Raw genomic sequence first — 18,353 nt, 5'->3', positions numbered from 1 at the left:
GGGGGGGGGGGTGTTTAGATTCAGGACAGACCTGGTAAGCCTAAGCAGGTGGTGCGGGTAAATTGGAAACATCTGGAGGAGGCCCCTGTCCAACAGACTTTCCATTCACACTTCCGGCGGAGCTTTTCGTTTATCCCTGTGGAGGCTGGGGGCATTGAACCTGAGTGGACAATGTTTAAAGTTTCCATTGCTAAAGCTGCGGTGGAGAGCTGTGGTCTTCGGTGCCTCAAGGGGCGGTAACCCACAAATACCCTGGTGGACATTGGTGGTTAGGAAAGCCGTCCGACTGAAGGAGTCTTTCCGGGATATTCTATTCCCTGGGGATCGCAGAGGCAGTTGCAAGGTACCAAAGGGCTGCAGCCTTTGCCGTGAAAGAGACAAAGCAGCTGGTGTGGAAGAAGTTCGGAGAAGGACTTTTGGTTGGCACCAAGGTGCTTCTGGATAACCATTTTCCACCTCAGGAGGGGAAAGTGGGGAACCATCCCAGCTGTGTACAGTAAGGATGGGATGCTGTTGACCTCAACTGAGGAGGTAATTGGGCGGTGGAAGGTTTACTTTGAGGAACTCCTATATCCAGCTAAGATCTGGAGATCCATCCAGAAATGCTGAAAGCTCTGGGTGTGGAGGGGCTCTCTTGATTGACACGCCTCTTCAACGGTGCGTGGAGGTCTGGGATGGTGCCTAGGGAATGGCAGAACAGGGTGGTGGTTCCCCGCTTCAAATAAGTTACCTCACTGTAACTGTGTTTCAGCCCCTTAGGCATCCCAAGTTCCCATCCTTCTGTTTACTGTTACCTGTATTTTGTTTCCCTGCAGGCTTGGCAAGTGTTGGGGACCACACAGGCTGAAAATGAGAATGAGCAGGCAGCGATCGTCTCCCTCCAGAGGTAATAAGAAACTACTGCATCAAATTACCATTTTAAAATCAAAAATCGCTTTCAAACTTAGAGCTGTTTGCTGTTATATGTTTGCATGAGTGGGACTCTGTGGAATTGTTAAAAGACAAAGCCTATCATTTGAAATTTGCCGGAGAGGTTTCAATGAACTTTATAGGAGAAGTCTATTCAAAATTCTAATGCAGAGATTTTTTTTACTGTATTGAAATCCCACAAAAAACAGCATCACCATTTTACTCAATTGTTTTACTTTAGCAACCATTATTTGGAAGGAAACATTCAGAGATTTGTATTCCTAAAATAGAGACGCCTCACATGCATGGTGATTGCACAGAGCCAGGGTATGTGTCCTCAATGGGAGGTGGCCCACTTTCATTCATAACTGAAGCCAGACATTGCACCTATCTGAGATTGTGAACACTGACAAGTCAACTGAAAAGAAAGGAGACAGCCATTCAGGAAAAAAGCATCCTTACTTTTTTATATGACATATGGTCCATTCTGTAAAATAAAAATACTATTAAGAAATAAATAAAAATATTTAATTGCTGTTCTTTCTCTCGACATACATACTAACATACATACACAAAGCATGGAAAATAATTTATATTTCATTTCCTGCAAGAAGCTCACTTAGTCCAATAGACTCATGCATATTGTGAAACACCATTCAGATCTCAGATTGTTTGCATGGTGTACATTTTAGTTTGTGTATTATGTAGTAGTTCCATCTGTAAGGGGGCCGTTTAGGTAGAAAGTGAGATTAGATGTTTAACTGGCATTAATCCTCTTCAGTTGGCAAACCGCATGTTATCCTGCCCTATTCAGCTTCTTTAACCACTTCAATCTAGCCACACAGACATCGTATTGAAAATAAACTTTTTGTTTGACTGTTAATTTTTATGCAAATAACTTGCTTAGTTGTCATTGCTTCACTTTTGTCACTGAAAACATGAAGCTTTGTCTTCATAGCACTTCTCCATCAAATCAGGGACAGTCCCTGGATGACGTGGTTGTCTGGTCAATGTTATACGCATGGGACACTAAACATTTTGCACACAAACACATAAAGTGTACAGTGGATTTGATTTGATTAAGCAAAGTTTATGTAATCTTCAACAACACATTGCACTGAAGTAATTGGGTTCAACTGAGATTATGAGGGTTTCAGGAATTTGGCACATGAACTGTAGTCTTCAAAATGATCTTAATGAAATTTAAATCTAGTTTTGGCCTCTCCTCCAGTTTCTTAACTAATCCAAGTTGGTCGTCCAACACAATGCTGCTCCTCTCCCCTTTTCACATACAAAAGCCAGCGTAGATCTTTGTGGCAGTTCTCCAAATTATATAACTTGCTACAAATACACTTTCCATCCCTAGCTTTTCTTTTTCCTAAATGCAAACTTATTGCAAATCATCTAACCCTGTTGCTGCTGAGGGTAGCCTGCAAACCTTGTCCACTGCATGAAAGGCAGATCAGAAGAGGTGCAGCTCATCCACCTCATCCATCCTGACCCAGAAATCATTAGCCTCTGCCTGATGTTCCCTTGCTTTGGCCTGTCCCAATTAATGCCTGTCAAATCTAGATTTTCCTTTGAAGTGCACACATTATACCATCTCTTCTCTTCGATGCCGTCGTCTTGTGTCCATCCAGGTGTTTGGAGCTCCACCCAAACAACCTTCCAGCCCTCATGGCTCTGGCTGTGAGCCTGACCAACACCGGTATGCGAAGTGATGCTTGTGAGGCCCTGTTCTGCTGGCTGCGACACAATCCAAAGTACAAGCACCTTGTGAAGGGCAAGAACCACCTGATGGGATCCCCAAACTCCCAACGCAGGATGTCTAATGCTCCCAATGTGGGCAGACACGAAAGGTGGAGTATTTAGACAATACTTTAGCGCTAATGAAAAAGAATAGAGCAGTCAGCTGTACATGTAGCTTCTTTATCTGGCACAAATTATGGAGAGAAAAAAAAGATTCTATTTTTGCAATCTCAATTGTCCAAACAACTGACATTACTGAACTAACAGTTGAGAGTCACGGAGTAGCTGAAAAACTAAATAGATAAAGATATTTTATTTGCTGCATTTTGCACACTCAAAAACAAGACATATACCGGCCATCTCAGATTCTCATTTGTTTTACTTAAACTGCCATTACTATGTCAGGGAGAGCAAAAACTTGTTTCAAAGTCTCTGAACCACAGCTGGTACTGGTGTTATTTCAATGGCAAGGCAGCATAGGCTACATCTATCCATCTTGCCAAACCACTATTTGTGCTGTAGAAGGCAGACGGCTATGTTATCTTAAGCCAGGAAGAAATTAGGCTGTTAGATAAATCAGATTGAAAAGGCCTAATTCTGCTCCCAAAGTAAAGCAGCACTTTATCAAATCATTAATCCCCTAGTCACTATGAGGCGATACAGGTACAATTACGCTGGTCTCTGCTCAAGTACATGAAATATCCTTTTCATTTCTGCTTCTTACTCCATCCCTCACTCTTCACAATCGTTTTTGCAGTTCTCCCACTCCGTTTATCTTTCTTCTGTAACTCTCTTTTAACCTCACTCCCTTTTGTTATGACCGGCCTGATGGAAACTGACCTACCAAGTGACCAACACATTGCACTTTCTATTACATCTTTAAAATAAAGCCTTCTGCTGCTTTGCCAATAGAAAGCCTTGAATGTAAAGCAGCAACAGCAGGAAAGATTCAGTTTGCATCAATACTGAACCAATGTGGCTGAAAGCAGTAAGTGAACAGTAAAATAAGGCAGATATCTAAAAGCCCAAACAGGAACACAGGAGTGAAATTAAACTTGAAACTACAGAGATTTAGGTAGAATAGAGAAAAACAGTCACAAGCATAGACACGCAGCTTGAGCTGCTGAAGACATAGCTGAGGGGAGGAGACTGTCGCAGGGTGCCCATGGTCGGCCCTGGCCGCTACCAACCAGGACCACAGTGTTCGCCATATCTCTCTCTCCCCTCATTTCCACAACTGTTACAGTCTCTGATTTAGATATTAGGACGGAAAAAATAATTAGTAACTGTGATAAAAGGAAATAACAGGAAGATATTTGACTGATAGGAGGTTAAAATGCTCAATGTTTTCACCTTTGGAAGTCTGTCTATAACTATTGCACTGAAAGAAAGCTGGAATGTTTCATCCGCCCCGCATTTCAATCGTACGCGGCTATCCCCTACCGTAGGCAGCAGCTGCCTCTGACAGTAATGTGCTTAGTTTTCGATGGGTAGTCAGTGAAGCTACAGCAGACAGTGTTTTATGTTTGCTGCAAATACAAATTAAATCTCCTAATTAATGCGACATAATTACAATGTCTCCCGGCCATTTTTGCTCGAAGAAAGCTGCCACTAGCCAGGCTAAAGCTAATATAGTTAGCCTAAAGAAACAAGGAGTAAGTCCGTCCCCACTAACGTTACAGTTTGAAGCCGCGACGCTGAAAACATAACACTAATCTACAACAGAAGTCTGTGTCTGATCTAACATCATTTAACAGATTTAATTGTTCTTAGATACACAGAGTTTGTTGCTAGTGTGCGTGACATGCAGGTCTGATCAATTTCTCAAACAAATAAGCTGGCCCCCGCTCAAACACAACGTGAAATTTAGAGGAAGCATGCAGTCATTGTAACATACTTTAGCCTGGATTGGTAGTATTATATGAATACAATGGTGTCATGCTAGTCAACCAGCATATTTCTACCTAGTTTCCCTCTCCAAAGTCACAGAAGAGTAGTCACAGCACTTACTTGCTATGGCATTCGTAAAGCATTAAAGTTTAAGAATGTTTCACATTAGAAAATATCCATTTTCATTTTTATCTTGTATGTAGATGCACTCTCCTAAAATTATATATAATCATATTTTAAACATTAATTTTTCTAATCGCAATATATATATACATGTTTTTATTTATAAAAACATGGGGGGAAATATATCGCAATGTCAGTTTTTTCTAATATCGTGCAGGCCTAACAGAAAACGCTGCAGTGGGTCTTATTTTCTGCCACCACTAGAGGCACTGATTTATGCAACGCTCTTATGGTTTGGATTGGAGGGTAGAAATACATGACCTATATTGTTGTAAGGTATGGAGGACTATTACAAATAAACAAATTTACCAATCAAAACAAAAGAAAAACAAAAAAATTATAAGCTATTATTTTCACCAACTACTTAAAACAGTTTAAAAAAAATGTAAATACAAGGCCTCCAAGCACTACACTGAACTACTTTTTCTGCTAACACAGAGAACTTGATTTACATAAACTAATCCAAACCTCCCTCTTTAGTTTTCTTACACTGAATACAAGTTGACATGCAATACATTGCCCATCATAGGTCTGCCATCTAAAGAGAGCTTACTCAGCAGCCTTAAGTCACATTAATCTTTAGCTGTGCGCGTGTCCACAGCTCCCTACCCGAGGTCAAGGAACTCTTTCTGGAAGCAGTTCAGCACAACTCTGACAGCGTCGACCCAGATTTGCAGACGGGCCTTGGGGTGCTCTACAACCTCAGCGGAGAGTTCAACAAAGCTGTAGAGGCCTTCAATACGGCCCTGTCAGTGCGGCCCGAGGTAGGATGGACACGGACACACACACGGACACACTGAAGCTGTACAAACACTAGGAGATGCTCTGCAAGCAGAAATGGTCTAATTGTTTGATTTGAGCCTCAGTGGAAGGAACCTTGTAAGAAAGAAAGTGCAAATTACTGAATTTGTAAACGTGAAAGGCAAAAAAGTGTAAATCTACAGCTTATTTCAAAAATATAATTCTAATTTATTCCTTTTTTCACCACTAAAGGCACACACATAAAGTATGCATACATCTTGGGAAATACATGGTAGAACAACAAAAATCATCACATTCTTAAAAGGGTCAGTTCACCCCAACATGCAGTCATTTTCCAATTTAACCTAGTTGTATCCAGCCATGCAAAATATTTTCTGAGATTTTGAGTTGTACATTTGAGAATTCCTCATCCATTCAGCATGTGCTGAGGACTCACTGGCAAAGATCTGACTAGCGGGCTGAAAGTTGTAGTTGGTGAAAACATGGAATGCAGTAGTTTCCTTGCAGAGACAACATGTCTGAAAGCTGGTCGACTCCAGCTGGCACGCTATTATGCCAGTGATATAAACTCTGCACCTTTCAGGAAACACTTAATGGATAATCAGAGGCTGATTCATATATTCATATATATTTACAGCCAATTAATTTTACAAAGTGTTTATTTTTGCCTGATTGGACTCCAAGGATGCTGGTTTGTTTGAGTTCCCTAGCTAGTGGCTGGTGATACGAATTTAAATCCTTCTCAGCATGTTTTAGAAAGGAGTAGCCATTGTTGTCAAATGAAATCTCCCACTTAAAGTGTTGTCCTTATCTTGATCTTGTCAAAAGGATATAGGCAGGATTGTGATCTCCACAATACAATTTGGTGATAGGAAAATTGCACTTGTGTCAGCTTATGCGCCAAATGTTTTTGATGTCAATTTCTATAATACGCTCACCAATCAGTTAACAGACTGTTTACCTGACTGTACCAACTTTTATTGTTGGTACAGATTTCAATGCTGTGTGGGACCCAAATATTGATCGGTCCAGCGCGAAGGCCACAAATGCTCTGAACTCATGGGCCAGCAGTTTGGGGCTTATATTTGTTGTGCAGTTAATCCCACATGTACTGATTACTCCTTTTTCACAGGTAGACAAATCTTTTTCCAGAGTAGATGTTTTTTGCACCCCCTCAATTATTTCATTCTATTGATAAAACTGTGTGCATTCTGAAACAGAAATATGAATTCCTAACTCATAGAACGAGACAGCGCTATTATTTTTCAGGAAGCTAGACCTAGTCATTTACTTGCCATGAGAACTAGGTCCAGTGACCATTTTGCAGATGTTCCCGCTATTAAATCTCCAGAAGGCAATGTTAGAACTGACCCTGTTGAAATAAATAAAACCTTTCAGACATTTTATTCTAATTTGCATAAATCAGAGGTCACTTTGGACACCACTGTGACGGATGGTTAAATCAACTTGACTTGCCTCAATTATAAATCGGAGGAATCAGCTGACTTAGACAAATCGATTACTCCAGAAGAACTAAGTTTGGAAGGAAAAAATATGCAAAAGGGAAAAATCACCAGGCTTTAATGGGATCCCCCTGAATTTTAGGTAACATTTGGAAACAGCTGGTCCATTCCTTGTTGACAAGTTTAACTTCTTTACCAAGAAGGGTAAACTCTCAAGGGATGTTAACACCACCTTGATTTCCTTACTCGGCTTTGGTAACACTTTTATAGGTATGAATAAAGTTCTGCATTCTAACCCTTCAGCCCGTGTGTTAACTGGGCGTACCTCGTCCTCCTTATTTCCAGTCTTTAGATCTTCACGCCAAGGTTGCCCCTTGATTCCTGCATTATTTGTCCTCTCCCTAGAGCCTCTGGCTCAGGCCATTCCCCAAGCGATTATAGTGTCACAAATATGTATTTGCAATACTCAGCATCACCTCAGTCTCTTCCTCACTTTGTATTAGGCTTTAAAATTAACTGGTCAAAGTCTGCTACTTAATTTAAATGACTGCTTGAAATTCAATCATCTCTGCTAACATCCCCATTTTGAAACAGTTATAATATTTAGGTATAAAGGTTTTTCTTAAAATGGATCGTTAAGCATAACTATTATGCTGCTTTGACCAATGTTTTAAAAGATATGGAAAGATGGAAGGGTCTCCCCATGTCTATTCAAGCCTGTATCTCTGCGGTCAAAATTAATGTTTCATCCAGGATTAATTGTGTGAGCTCTATGCTACCTCTCTCCCCTCCTGATTATTGGCCGAAATTACAATCTGCAACATCTAAATTTATCTAGATAGACAAGCAGCCGCGACTTAAGATGTCTATTCTACAGATTTTAACACAGCTGAATTAATACAACTTCCATGTATTTCTTTCACATGTACAGCAGTCAGATTCACTGGATTGACTCAGAAAGAAATCACTGCACATGAATAGGCACTTGTAATGACATTTTGAACATGTTTAGAGGCTAAAAACACGTTTAAAACGTGCCCTGTTTAAGCCTGTTGGGTGCTACCTCTAGCAGGCGGATAACATGGTGTAGGCAGCACCGATTGTTTTAGTTTCTCTCTACTGACAGCACTCCAAATCTACAAACAGAGCTCTGTGTTGGAATCAACCGGAATTCTCCTTTAAGTTACCAAATACGGTTCTTCATCCATTAAAAGTCTCCTTTTCTGAGTTTTGTTGTCGTTTAAGTTTGTCTCTTGATTTTTTTTTTTAAAGCAAATAAAAACTGCCAAAAATGTCAAACTTTAAGTATGCAAATTGAAGTAATTTGATTCAAAATATGTAAAACAGAAATGTACAGAAAATTAACTTTGAGATGTTATGGCCGTTGCATTTTGCTTTACTATCTAAAAGCATAGATAGAGGGGGGGGGGAATAGCTCTGAACAAAATGAGAGATAATAATATACCGCTGCTCGGCTTAGCCAAAGATGAAGGACCCCACTACTGTAGCAGACCATGACCTCTGTATACTGTGTACCTGCTGGTGGGAAATAACGGCAAGGACACCCTGTGTGATGTAACTCACCCCTCCTTGAAATACCCTTGTTAGGTTATGTCACAGCAGGGAGTTGTAATGCTCCAAACACATCCATTGTGCATAAAAAATTAAACAAAAAGAAACTAGTGATGGCTAACAATACAATTTTATTCAGCTCTATTTTACTTATTCTGTTAAACACATGCTGCTTAATCAGGTCATTCAGAGGTGGAAAGACTAAGATAATGTTGCAGATGAGTTTTTCAGGCTCATATGAGTTTGCTGGTGTGTTTACTAATTAAAGTAGCAAGGAACATTCAGTTTCTCTAGTGGCCCCTTAGGACAAAAGGGGTAGTGTTTTACCACAACCGCTGTTGTAAAGAGCCTTTCCTTTTGCATAGCATATACACGTTAAACCTTTATACCTGAATAAATACTATACCAGATACTACCAAATCTACCATTATCTAGCTATAGTAACAATTAAAAGGCAAAAATAATGTGCACAATTCAGCAGAGAACACGTAGTGTCCACTGGAGGAAAGCATGTAATGTTATTACCCACTGTTTTACTAAGTTAGCATTACCAGGAAGTCCTATAGTTGCAATGAATGTTATTCTCATACAGGAAATCATTCATTTACATTAAAAGAATATGGTGCCAATCCACAGTTGCATTTAAATTGTTGCATACGGTGATTCCGCTTACGGTAATTCCGTCACGGAACGGAAATTACAAAAGGAGACAATACTTGCATTAGCATCGTTGTCAGAAAGGATAGTCTTTCAACTTAGCATGTTTCCTTAATATCTGATGATGCATTGGGGTCATTTTGGGATTTTTTCCAGTAAATATATTACGTGTCAGACCTTTTAAAAGGTCCTCATAGCTATTTTAAAAACCTCCATACATATATATTCAAGCCACATATCTAACACACATCCCAGTGAACTTCACTAAAAACAAATCTTTTACCCTCTGACATTGCTTATCCCTCAACCAACACCACTACTCGCCCCCCATCCAGGATTACTTGTTGTGGAACCGCCTGGGGGCCACACTGGCGAACGGGGACCGGAGTAAGGAAGCTGTGGAGGCTTACACGCGAGCCCTCGAGCTGCAACCAGGTTTTATCAGGTCCCGCTACAACCTAGGCATCAGCTGTATTAACCTGGGGGCACACAGGTGAGTGACCTGGGGCTATAGGAGAGTGTGACAGAGCTCATACACTTGTTTGAAGCAGTGTAGTACAAGTCATTAGCACCCATGGAGAAAAGTCCAAATGGTACTTCCAGCTAGTGCTGCACAAATAATTGCAATATGGACTAGTGCAATATCAAAATCGCAGGCTGGGGCACAAAATTGGTTAAAGGTCAAAAGATGTGTCAAACCATTTGGAATTAAGTATTGTGGTGTAGCAGAATTGTCCCGGCCTACAAATTGCATCATACAGACTAAAGAAAATATCTTTGTTTGGTACAGATCCTTGCAAAAAAAACACTATAATCATGTAGATTTTATAAATTTTCCAATAAAAAATTATCATTCCTCCAATATCGCGATCTCAGTCAAAATAAATTGCAATTAGATATTTTCAGCTCGTGCAGCCCTACTTCCAGCTACTTCCTTAAATATAATAATTAGCATTAAATTCTCACATTAACGAGGCTGCAACTATATAATGTTTGGTAATTTTCTTTGGAAAATGACTAAAATATTTGACCAATTATTAAAATGGTTCCAGCTCTAATTAAAAATCCCAATATTTGTGATTTTAAGTAGTTTTAGTAGTGTGATAAGCAGATGAATAACAGTACATAGCAGCCTACATTATAAAGATATAAACTTAATGTTAAGTGTAGCAGCAATTTTAATGAATTTCTTAAATGCTGGGCAAGTCTGAAAAAGAAAATTTTAATTGTGTGTGTGTGACAAAAGTCAATATTTTAGAAGCTTACATGTGTGAAATGGCAAAAACCTAAAAAGGAAATATGCCGCATAAAAACAATTCAGCCCATAAAATGTATAATACCCAAACATGAGTATTCATATTTAGCTATATAAATCAATAACATGAGACTCACAATGCACCTGCCAGACAACATCCAAAAGAAAACAAGCTTCCAAGAACAAATACTACACATGCAGTACGTACAAAGCGGTAGTCTACAGGATACAAAACAACAGTAGTGATGATCAGAAATTATGTTAGTAGCCAACAGAGGCCAAGACATAGCCAGGGCCGAGCAATAAAACTAGCAAGCCAACTGCACAGAATATATAATTTAGCATGTTAGCACAACAAAGAGCAAATACTTAGCTTGGTGAAGAGACGCAGTGACCCTCAGCATCTAAGGGGAGAATAATTAATCCTCATGGAAAAGTTGTTTTTACCCTGAAGACAGCAAGGACAGCAAGAAAATACCATCTCATTGGGTTGAAGTGAGGGCAGAGGCTAACAAATGGCTAATGACTTTCTGTCTCTGTTGCGACACAAAAACGATAGTTTCTTCACAAACTTTTCTGAAACGACATGAAGTCAGTTTACCCATGAAAACATATGGAAGCAATGATAGTAGTATTTAGTAGGTAGCTTATACAATTATTTAACCGTGACAAGTGGGACGGCCGTGACTCCGGGAGCAGAGAGCCATCCACTAGCTAACGTTAATCATCACAAAGTCGGCGATTCGATATCCGGCGCCTCCTGCCAAAATGCAGCCTATGAGTGCTAATGTTTACTCCTTTTTATTTACAGTCTATGGTTTACTCCAGAATGCAGCCATTTACCACTTTTCACAGTAAAAAGTTTAGTTTGCAAATGAGTGAAGCCAAGGTCCAGTGGAGTGCTGACAGCTGAAAGACTGTAAGGTTGTAACTGAAGTTATGCTAATTAGCTTACCCGGTGTTGCTGCATTTGCAATATATCCACATAGTATGCATACAAGTATGATTAGGACTTGCCTGTAGAGATTAACTGTCCAGGTTCAATATGTCTCTGATATGTCTGCCTTCATCCAAGTAGAATAAAAATGAACCTAATGTGGTTTATGGTGCTAAAGTTAACACCATTGAACAAATGTTCAGCAATGTGTCTTTCCAGTAATAGTGTATATCATTCTGGGCAGATTACACACATGCCTGAGATCACCAGCATACATTAAGGTTCTGTACGCCCCCACATGTGTTTTCAATATTCTGGCTAATTAGACCTCTTATACAGGCAGAAGACATATAAAAGGGGATGCAACCCACTTGTTAGCAAACTTTCCAAAATGCATGCCCTATGCAAATCTACTACTTCTTCCCCATGAGCATACCCTGACTGAAAATGCTGGTGTGACCAGGCCATAAGCAAATTTTTAATTAGTCCTAACAAGTGAAATCACCTGTTTTGGTGTGCAGGGTCTGAGTGGGATCAACACTTGTAAGCACCCCATACCACACAGAATGCCCTAAACCAAACTGATGCCTTTTATTGTTTTTTCTCCAGAGAGGCGGCCAGTAACTTTCTGACTGCCTTAAGCCTCCAGAGGAAAAGCCGGAGTCGGCAGCAGTCCCACCAGGTCATGTCTGGAAACATCTGGGCTGCTCTGAGGATAGCTTTATCCATGATGGACCAGCCCGAACTCTTCCAGGCTGCAAATATTGGTGACCTGGATCTTCTCATGCGGGCCTTTAACCTAGACATTTGAGGAATGGGAGGTAGTGACAATAGCATTTCCCCCTTCCCTTACAGTACTCTTTGATTTCTACCCAACAGCCAAAAGACCAAAGTGCACACATCAGAGTGGATTGGATCTGATGTTAGAGACAATAGTGTAGTTTTAACGCACGTCTAAATTAACTGCAGTCGTCAAAGTTGTCATATTTTTCGCTCAAATAACTTGGAGCACTTCTGGGGACAGGTTCTTCTAAGTGCTTGATGTGACTGCTTTGTGATGGATTTGCACTGCAATTTGTGATTTCCCTGAAGAGCACAAGGACGGGCAAAGATTGTACGAGCAATGCCTTAGAGAACACATCAATTAAAAACTGACTCATCCAGTGGAACTGAGCTGAGCCAGGAGAGACAGGCAGCTTGAGAATCTCATACAGGAACACGCACATGCCGTTTCCAGAGAAAAGATGAGGTTTTGAGGAAAAAAACAGAAAACTGGTTTTGTTATCCGAATACTTTCAAAGACTGTCTCACCCTCCTAAAGGCTGGATTCAGTGAACAAATGATAAAGACTACACCATATGACCTGAAGCGCTAAATCTGTTACGGGCTTGTTTTCATCCTCTTTCAATGTTGAATAATGATCCTGCATGAATAAGCATTTTCCTAAATGGATTCTTATTTAAAATTAACACACTTTTAAAAGTTTTCCCTTTGCACTGCAGACAAACAAGTGGAATGTGCAAGCCAGGTTGTAAAGCCTTACTCAAATGCATGCGAAAAACAATATTTATTTATTTATACTATTTTTATGGCAACCAAAAAACACTAAGCCATTTTCAGACTGGTTTTAATTTCTTTAAATACCTGCCATCTTCTGAACTTGAACATTCATTTTTGTTTGTTGTTTGTTTGTTTTTTTGTCTTGCTTTTGACTCCTTGATTCTCTTTGCTCCCTTAATGCACACTGGGTGGAACAATACACAGAAAAGCCGGGCAACATTGATCCGTAAATCCTTTGTTATTGTAAAAACTTTCAAACATTCGCACATGTTAAGTGGTTACAGGTCTAAAACGATCTCTTTTATCTTCTAGGATGGCTTTAATAGCCTTCACATTTGATGTATGCATCAGACTCTTATTTTCCAAACTGTATTCATTACAATACAGTGTAATAATATTACAGGTAGTTCTATTAGATGTGTGGCGGCAAGCCAAGACCTAAGGAAGATTGGGGCATTTTCTAATGCAGTCATTTGTATCTTTGCTGTGCCTCCACAGGCAATGACACTCATATATTTAATTAAATCAGTCTGCCTCAGCCATCATGCATAACATAAATATGTATGTAAGCTTGGGCTGAATGCTACACATATTTGAAAAGCTATTTGTTTTGCCATCTGCAAACTTCAATTCAGATGTGAACATTATGTTTTGGTGCATCCACAAAACACATGATTATATTGAGCCAGTTATTCCATATAATGCTTCTGCACCACCACAGAAGCAAAGCTTTAATACATGCTTCTTTTGCTTCTCTGGCGTCACAGTTGCAAGTTTGAAAGTCACGCTGTGAAGTGAACATCACGTTCCTTGCTGTAAATGACAGACAATCTGCTATTCTGTGTAGCTCAGCACCTTGGTGTCTAACAGGCGTGTCCACAGTCTGGGTGTGCTGTAGAAAGTAGGTTTTTATTATTCTCAGATCCTATGCAAAAGGTCATGTTTTATGTTGCCATACTCGATTGTCAGTCAGTCTGCCTCGGTGGACCAAAAGGAAGTGGTGATTCTCTGCTCTGAAAGAACGCTATCAGGGGAGACCAGAAACCGGCAAAAGAGACATTCATCTTCCAAATTGTACAGCTTTGATGCCATGGTCTGTATGAGAAGAAGTGTTTCATTAGAAAGCTGGGGGAGAACAAAACAAGTGTGATTGTGAAAAGAACAGAACCATCCACCTAAAGTGTAGCCTTCATGTTTTATAACTCTGTGGTGTAGCAATATGACCTCAAACTCACCATAGTTATAGTACAGTACATCTAGCTTTGCTACCAGTTGTTTGTTTTATTCCACAAACGGCCACATATGTTCTCCTTGAAACTCACCTTAGATGCACTTTGAGAAGAAAACTCCTTTTTAAGTAGACACCCAGAAAACTATTACGATTATCCAACCAATCACATTAATGTTATCCACTCGTACATTCAACATAACAAGTAAGATGATATTTCAGGCTGAAACAGATGAGTAGCTACTGCAGTCAGATACTATTCTAAAATGTTGGCAGAGAGTCTCTGTGGCCAACTATGATGTTTTATAGATCAAGGAGGCAGAAGAGCCCATTGAGACACAGCACATATGTGCATGCCACTAACAATCTGCATTGGAGGGGGGCTGGCAGTGGACTGCACAATGGCAAAGGCGACGAGGACAAAGCAAAAGTGGATGCACACATTTATTCAGAATTGTTTTATGATGAAAGAATTGTCATTGAAGCCGTGGCATAACATCTGTAGGATAATGTCAGTAGATTTGAGAAAAAAATACAGACTTCACTTAGTGTGAATGTGACACATGAAACACAGTCGTGGGGTGGGTAATTTCTAAATCACATGAGGTCACTGATCTTATTAGTCCTGTGCAAATAGGGCTTAAGTTAGTGCTAGCAGCACAGCTTTATAGGTGGAAATGTCGCTCTGACGGCTCACCACTTTGGTAAAGACTGAAATAGCTTAGCAGCTGTTTGATGGATTGCCGTGGAATTTAGAAGAGACATTTCTATTCCCCAGAGGATGACTCCTACTGACGTTGGTGATCCTCTGACCTTTGCCCTTGTGCCACCATTAGTAAAAATGTCAAAACTATTGGAAGGATCGGCATGGAATTTGGTACAGAGAATCTTACCCACTTCCCTTCAGGACAAATCGTATTAACTTTTTTGACCCCCTGACTTTTTTATCTAGCAATACCATCAGGTCAACATTTTAACGTGTCCCATACTTTGGTTTGTCAGAATCAGAATTGACTTTATTGTCATTGTAAGTACACACAACAAAATTAAAAGTGCTACTATATGGTGCAAAACAAACAAAAACACATCCATTAAACTAAGAACATAGAGTATAGAATGTAGAGACGGTAAAAGAATTCAACCTAGAGTAAATAGTAAAAAAGTGAAATAATTTAGTAAAATAGTAAAATAATTTACTTGTATTTCACAATGTTACATAAAATGCATGAATTGATGAAAGAGCTTATTGTTTTTTTCCTATTTAATGTATAAATTGCTAGTGGGAAAAAACTGTCCCTGAATCTGGAGGTGCGTGTTTTCACCGACCTATGACTCCTCCCAGGGGGCAATAGTTCATGGAGGTGATGACCAGGATGGGTATAGAGTCTGTTATGTCATCTGTGTTGCTTTTCTTCCTAAAGTCCAGCATCACTTCCTTGGTTTTTGTGTTGTTCAGTGACAGATTATTCACTGAACACCGCTCTGACAATCTCTGTACTTCGTCCCTCGACCAAATACCTGCAAAATCACATTCTCATCAACCTCAGCTCAGCTGTCCTTTGTGTTTACTGTCGAATAGCAACTGTTAGCATGCTCACACAAAAAACTGCATGACACTGATAAACATTATAGCTGCTTAACATCAGCGTGTTAGCATTGTCATGGTTAGCACCACTGTAGAACCCCACAGAGACCCGCGCTGGCTGTAGACTCTTGATTGCATCTACGTTACAGCTGCACAGCTACATTTAGCTCATTATTGGATCAAAATCTCAGAAAGTCCCGGACTAGCTTCCACACACTTTTGTTTTCATAAACCATAAACCCAATCTACTTGTAATAGTTTCCTGAGAGATTGTTGAGAGACATGGGACTTATTCTTGAGGCCAGTATCTCTCTATTTTAAAATATAAACACTTATTTTGTCCCTTGTCCTCTCAGTCTTTTGTGTCAATAGTGAACTGTAGGAACTCAAAACATGATGTCTGGTAAGTTGTGATTTCCAAATGAATTCTACTTTTCTTATGAGGTTGTAGGCCTTCGCTTTTTTGCATTTCAAGATACTGTAGTTGTGTTAAAAATGAGAAACCTATTTTTTTAAAGAAACTTTAAATTGCTGGCTTAAAATGTAAATTTCTACTGTGTACGTCATACTGAAGTGCATTGAGATTGGATGCCTGGTGCCAGTTTTCTTTTTGTAGAACCTACCTACTGTACCCTCTCAGGTAAACTAACCTAGCTTAACGCATGCTCCTGAGGAACAGATCGAGGTTGATCGCATGCTAGATCCTCTCCATTTACTTTTTGGAAAGCTGTTTTTATTTGAATGCATGAAATACATGGAAGTGCTTTCTTTTGCTCCCACAACTAACATAGAAAAATGAAATACATCATGAGGTTTTCTTGCAATATTTCCACAATGCACTTTGAAAAACTGCAACCTTGATTAAAAAGTGATGTACATACTGCATAGTCAGAATATACTCAACACAAAATGCTTTTTCTTGCATAGAACGAGTGAGTGCGCAACTCAAGCAGAGAAACAGTGTGTGAGGAGTAACACACTTAATCTCTTCTGAACATGCTGAACTTGAGCTCACTGGTGCATTGCTGGCTATAAGGTTAGACAATTAGAAATCCTTTAGACATTTTGTAATTATGGCTTCTACAAACTGTAAATGTACTGATAAGACTTTTAATAACCCCAGAAAATAGAGCTATTTATCTGTTGTTACCAACTGCTTTTTAGTGTTGAAACTTGATCATGCTTAATTTCATATCATATATCAGAACTTCATATCAATAACTTTTTACACACAGTCTTAAAGTTACTCTAGCCTACACTATTAATAGTTATATGCTGCATTAGCAAACAACAAAAAAACATTTGAATTAATGATATTAATATGTTCAGTACTAAGAGAACATGTCCTTTGCTCATCACAAGTTAGATATGGAGAACCAGGGATTTCAAATTGAAAAAATAAATGTCATTATGAAATAAATAATGTATTAATTATAAAATAAATACAGACATATATACACAATACCATGACATAATTTGTGAAATCAAAAACGTGGTCTGTTCATTTTTTACAATAACAATAGAGTGTATTGCACGTCATTTTTTTTCATTGTAGCCAGTTATGTGATTGGCTGCCTACTCAAAGTCAGAGCCAATCACATGACTGGTTCTGACTAGTTGGTCTTGATTGACAAAGGAAGACTTTGTGATGAAAGGTGGCAATATGAAATAAAACGGTCACTGGGGAAAAAAATGGTTGTGTGAAACAAAAAATAACTAGAAATATAGTTAGTTATATGAAATATAACTGCTATTACTTCCTACAGCAGGCAAGAGAAAATATTTAAGACTTTTGTAAAATAAATTCAAGACTTCTATTTTTTGAGGAAACTAAGTTCAATGCTTATCAAACCTTAAGACCTGCAAATACTCTGTATTTAATGTTGGAACACTTTTTTCTCCATATTTCTCATTGCTTTGTAAGTATGGTAAAAATGGATAGATGGGTTTAGTCTTCTACATTATCATTAAATTCTCACACTGTATAAAGCATTTCCAAAAAGTTAACAGCATCATTGGTTGGGCTTTATTATAAGATTATCAGTGCAGTTTTTCTTTGCTCCTTAAATTCAACATGTGTACAAAGGCTGTTTGTTCTGGTTTATTTATTGATGCATCATACATATGAATAAAATATTTTGATGAACGTAGGAATTATAAACTTTATATACAATATGAATTACTTATTGAAACACATACTATAATGCATATTACACTCCCTGTATAATCACAAGGAAAGCATTAGCACCTTTCGAAACGTACAATATGAAAGTAATCTTTTAAATAAATTGCTGTTATATAATATATGCTCTTGTGTCTTTATTTTCCTAAAGGTAACACTTGAACTGCAGCTTTTCATTCATTCTTAAAGAGGACAAGTCTCAACAAAAAGTATAGTTTATTAAATTACCCAAACATTGTAGGTAAACAGCGCCATTGCGTATACTATCATGACTCTATTCACATACAGCTAAACCACATTTGGATAAACGCATACGTTACAAAAGTCAACTTAAATAATCCCTTCAGGAAATCTATGTAATGAAAACTACAGAATTGGCGCAAGCTTGTTTTCAAAAAAAGGCAACAGAGTAAAAAGAAGT

The 18,353-nt window shown here is 38.9% G+C and overlaps 1 protein-coding gene across 3 annotated transcripts in view; it reads left to right on the top strand.

The window, feature by feature from the left end:
• Positions 1 to 18,052, top strand: part of pex5la (peroxisomal biogenesis factor 5-like a) — an 86,462-nt gene extending 68,410 nt beyond the window's left edge. For all 3 annotated transcript variants that reach the window (XM_034881923.1, XM_034881922.1, XM_034881921.1), the window contains 5 exons: positions 816 to 886; positions 2,550 to 2,768; positions 5,333 to 5,495; positions 9,521 to 9,678; positions 11,987 to 18,052. In XM_034881923.1, coding sequence (XP_034737814.1) covers positions 816 to 886; positions 2,550 to 2,768; positions 5,333 to 5,495; positions 9,521 to 9,678; positions 11,987 to 12,188 — 813 coding nt within the window. In that variant the 3' untranslated portion in view covers positions 12,189 to 18,052. The remainder of the gene's footprint in view (positions 1 to 815; positions 887 to 2,549; positions 2,769 to 5,332; positions 5,496 to 9,520; positions 9,679 to 11,986) is intronic.
• Positions 18,053 to 18,353: the final 301 nt, after the last annotated feature.

This window comes from Etheostoma cragini, chromosome 9 (assembly GCF_013103735.1).
Source record: "Etheostoma cragini isolate CJK2018 chromosome 9, CSU_Ecrag_1.0, whole genome shotgun sequence".
NCBI classification, from domain to species: domain Eukaryota; kingdom Metazoa; phylum Chordata; class Actinopteri; order Perciformes; family Percidae; genus Etheostoma; species Etheostoma cragini.
This window is presented reverse-complemented; position numbering and strand designations above follow the sequence as displayed.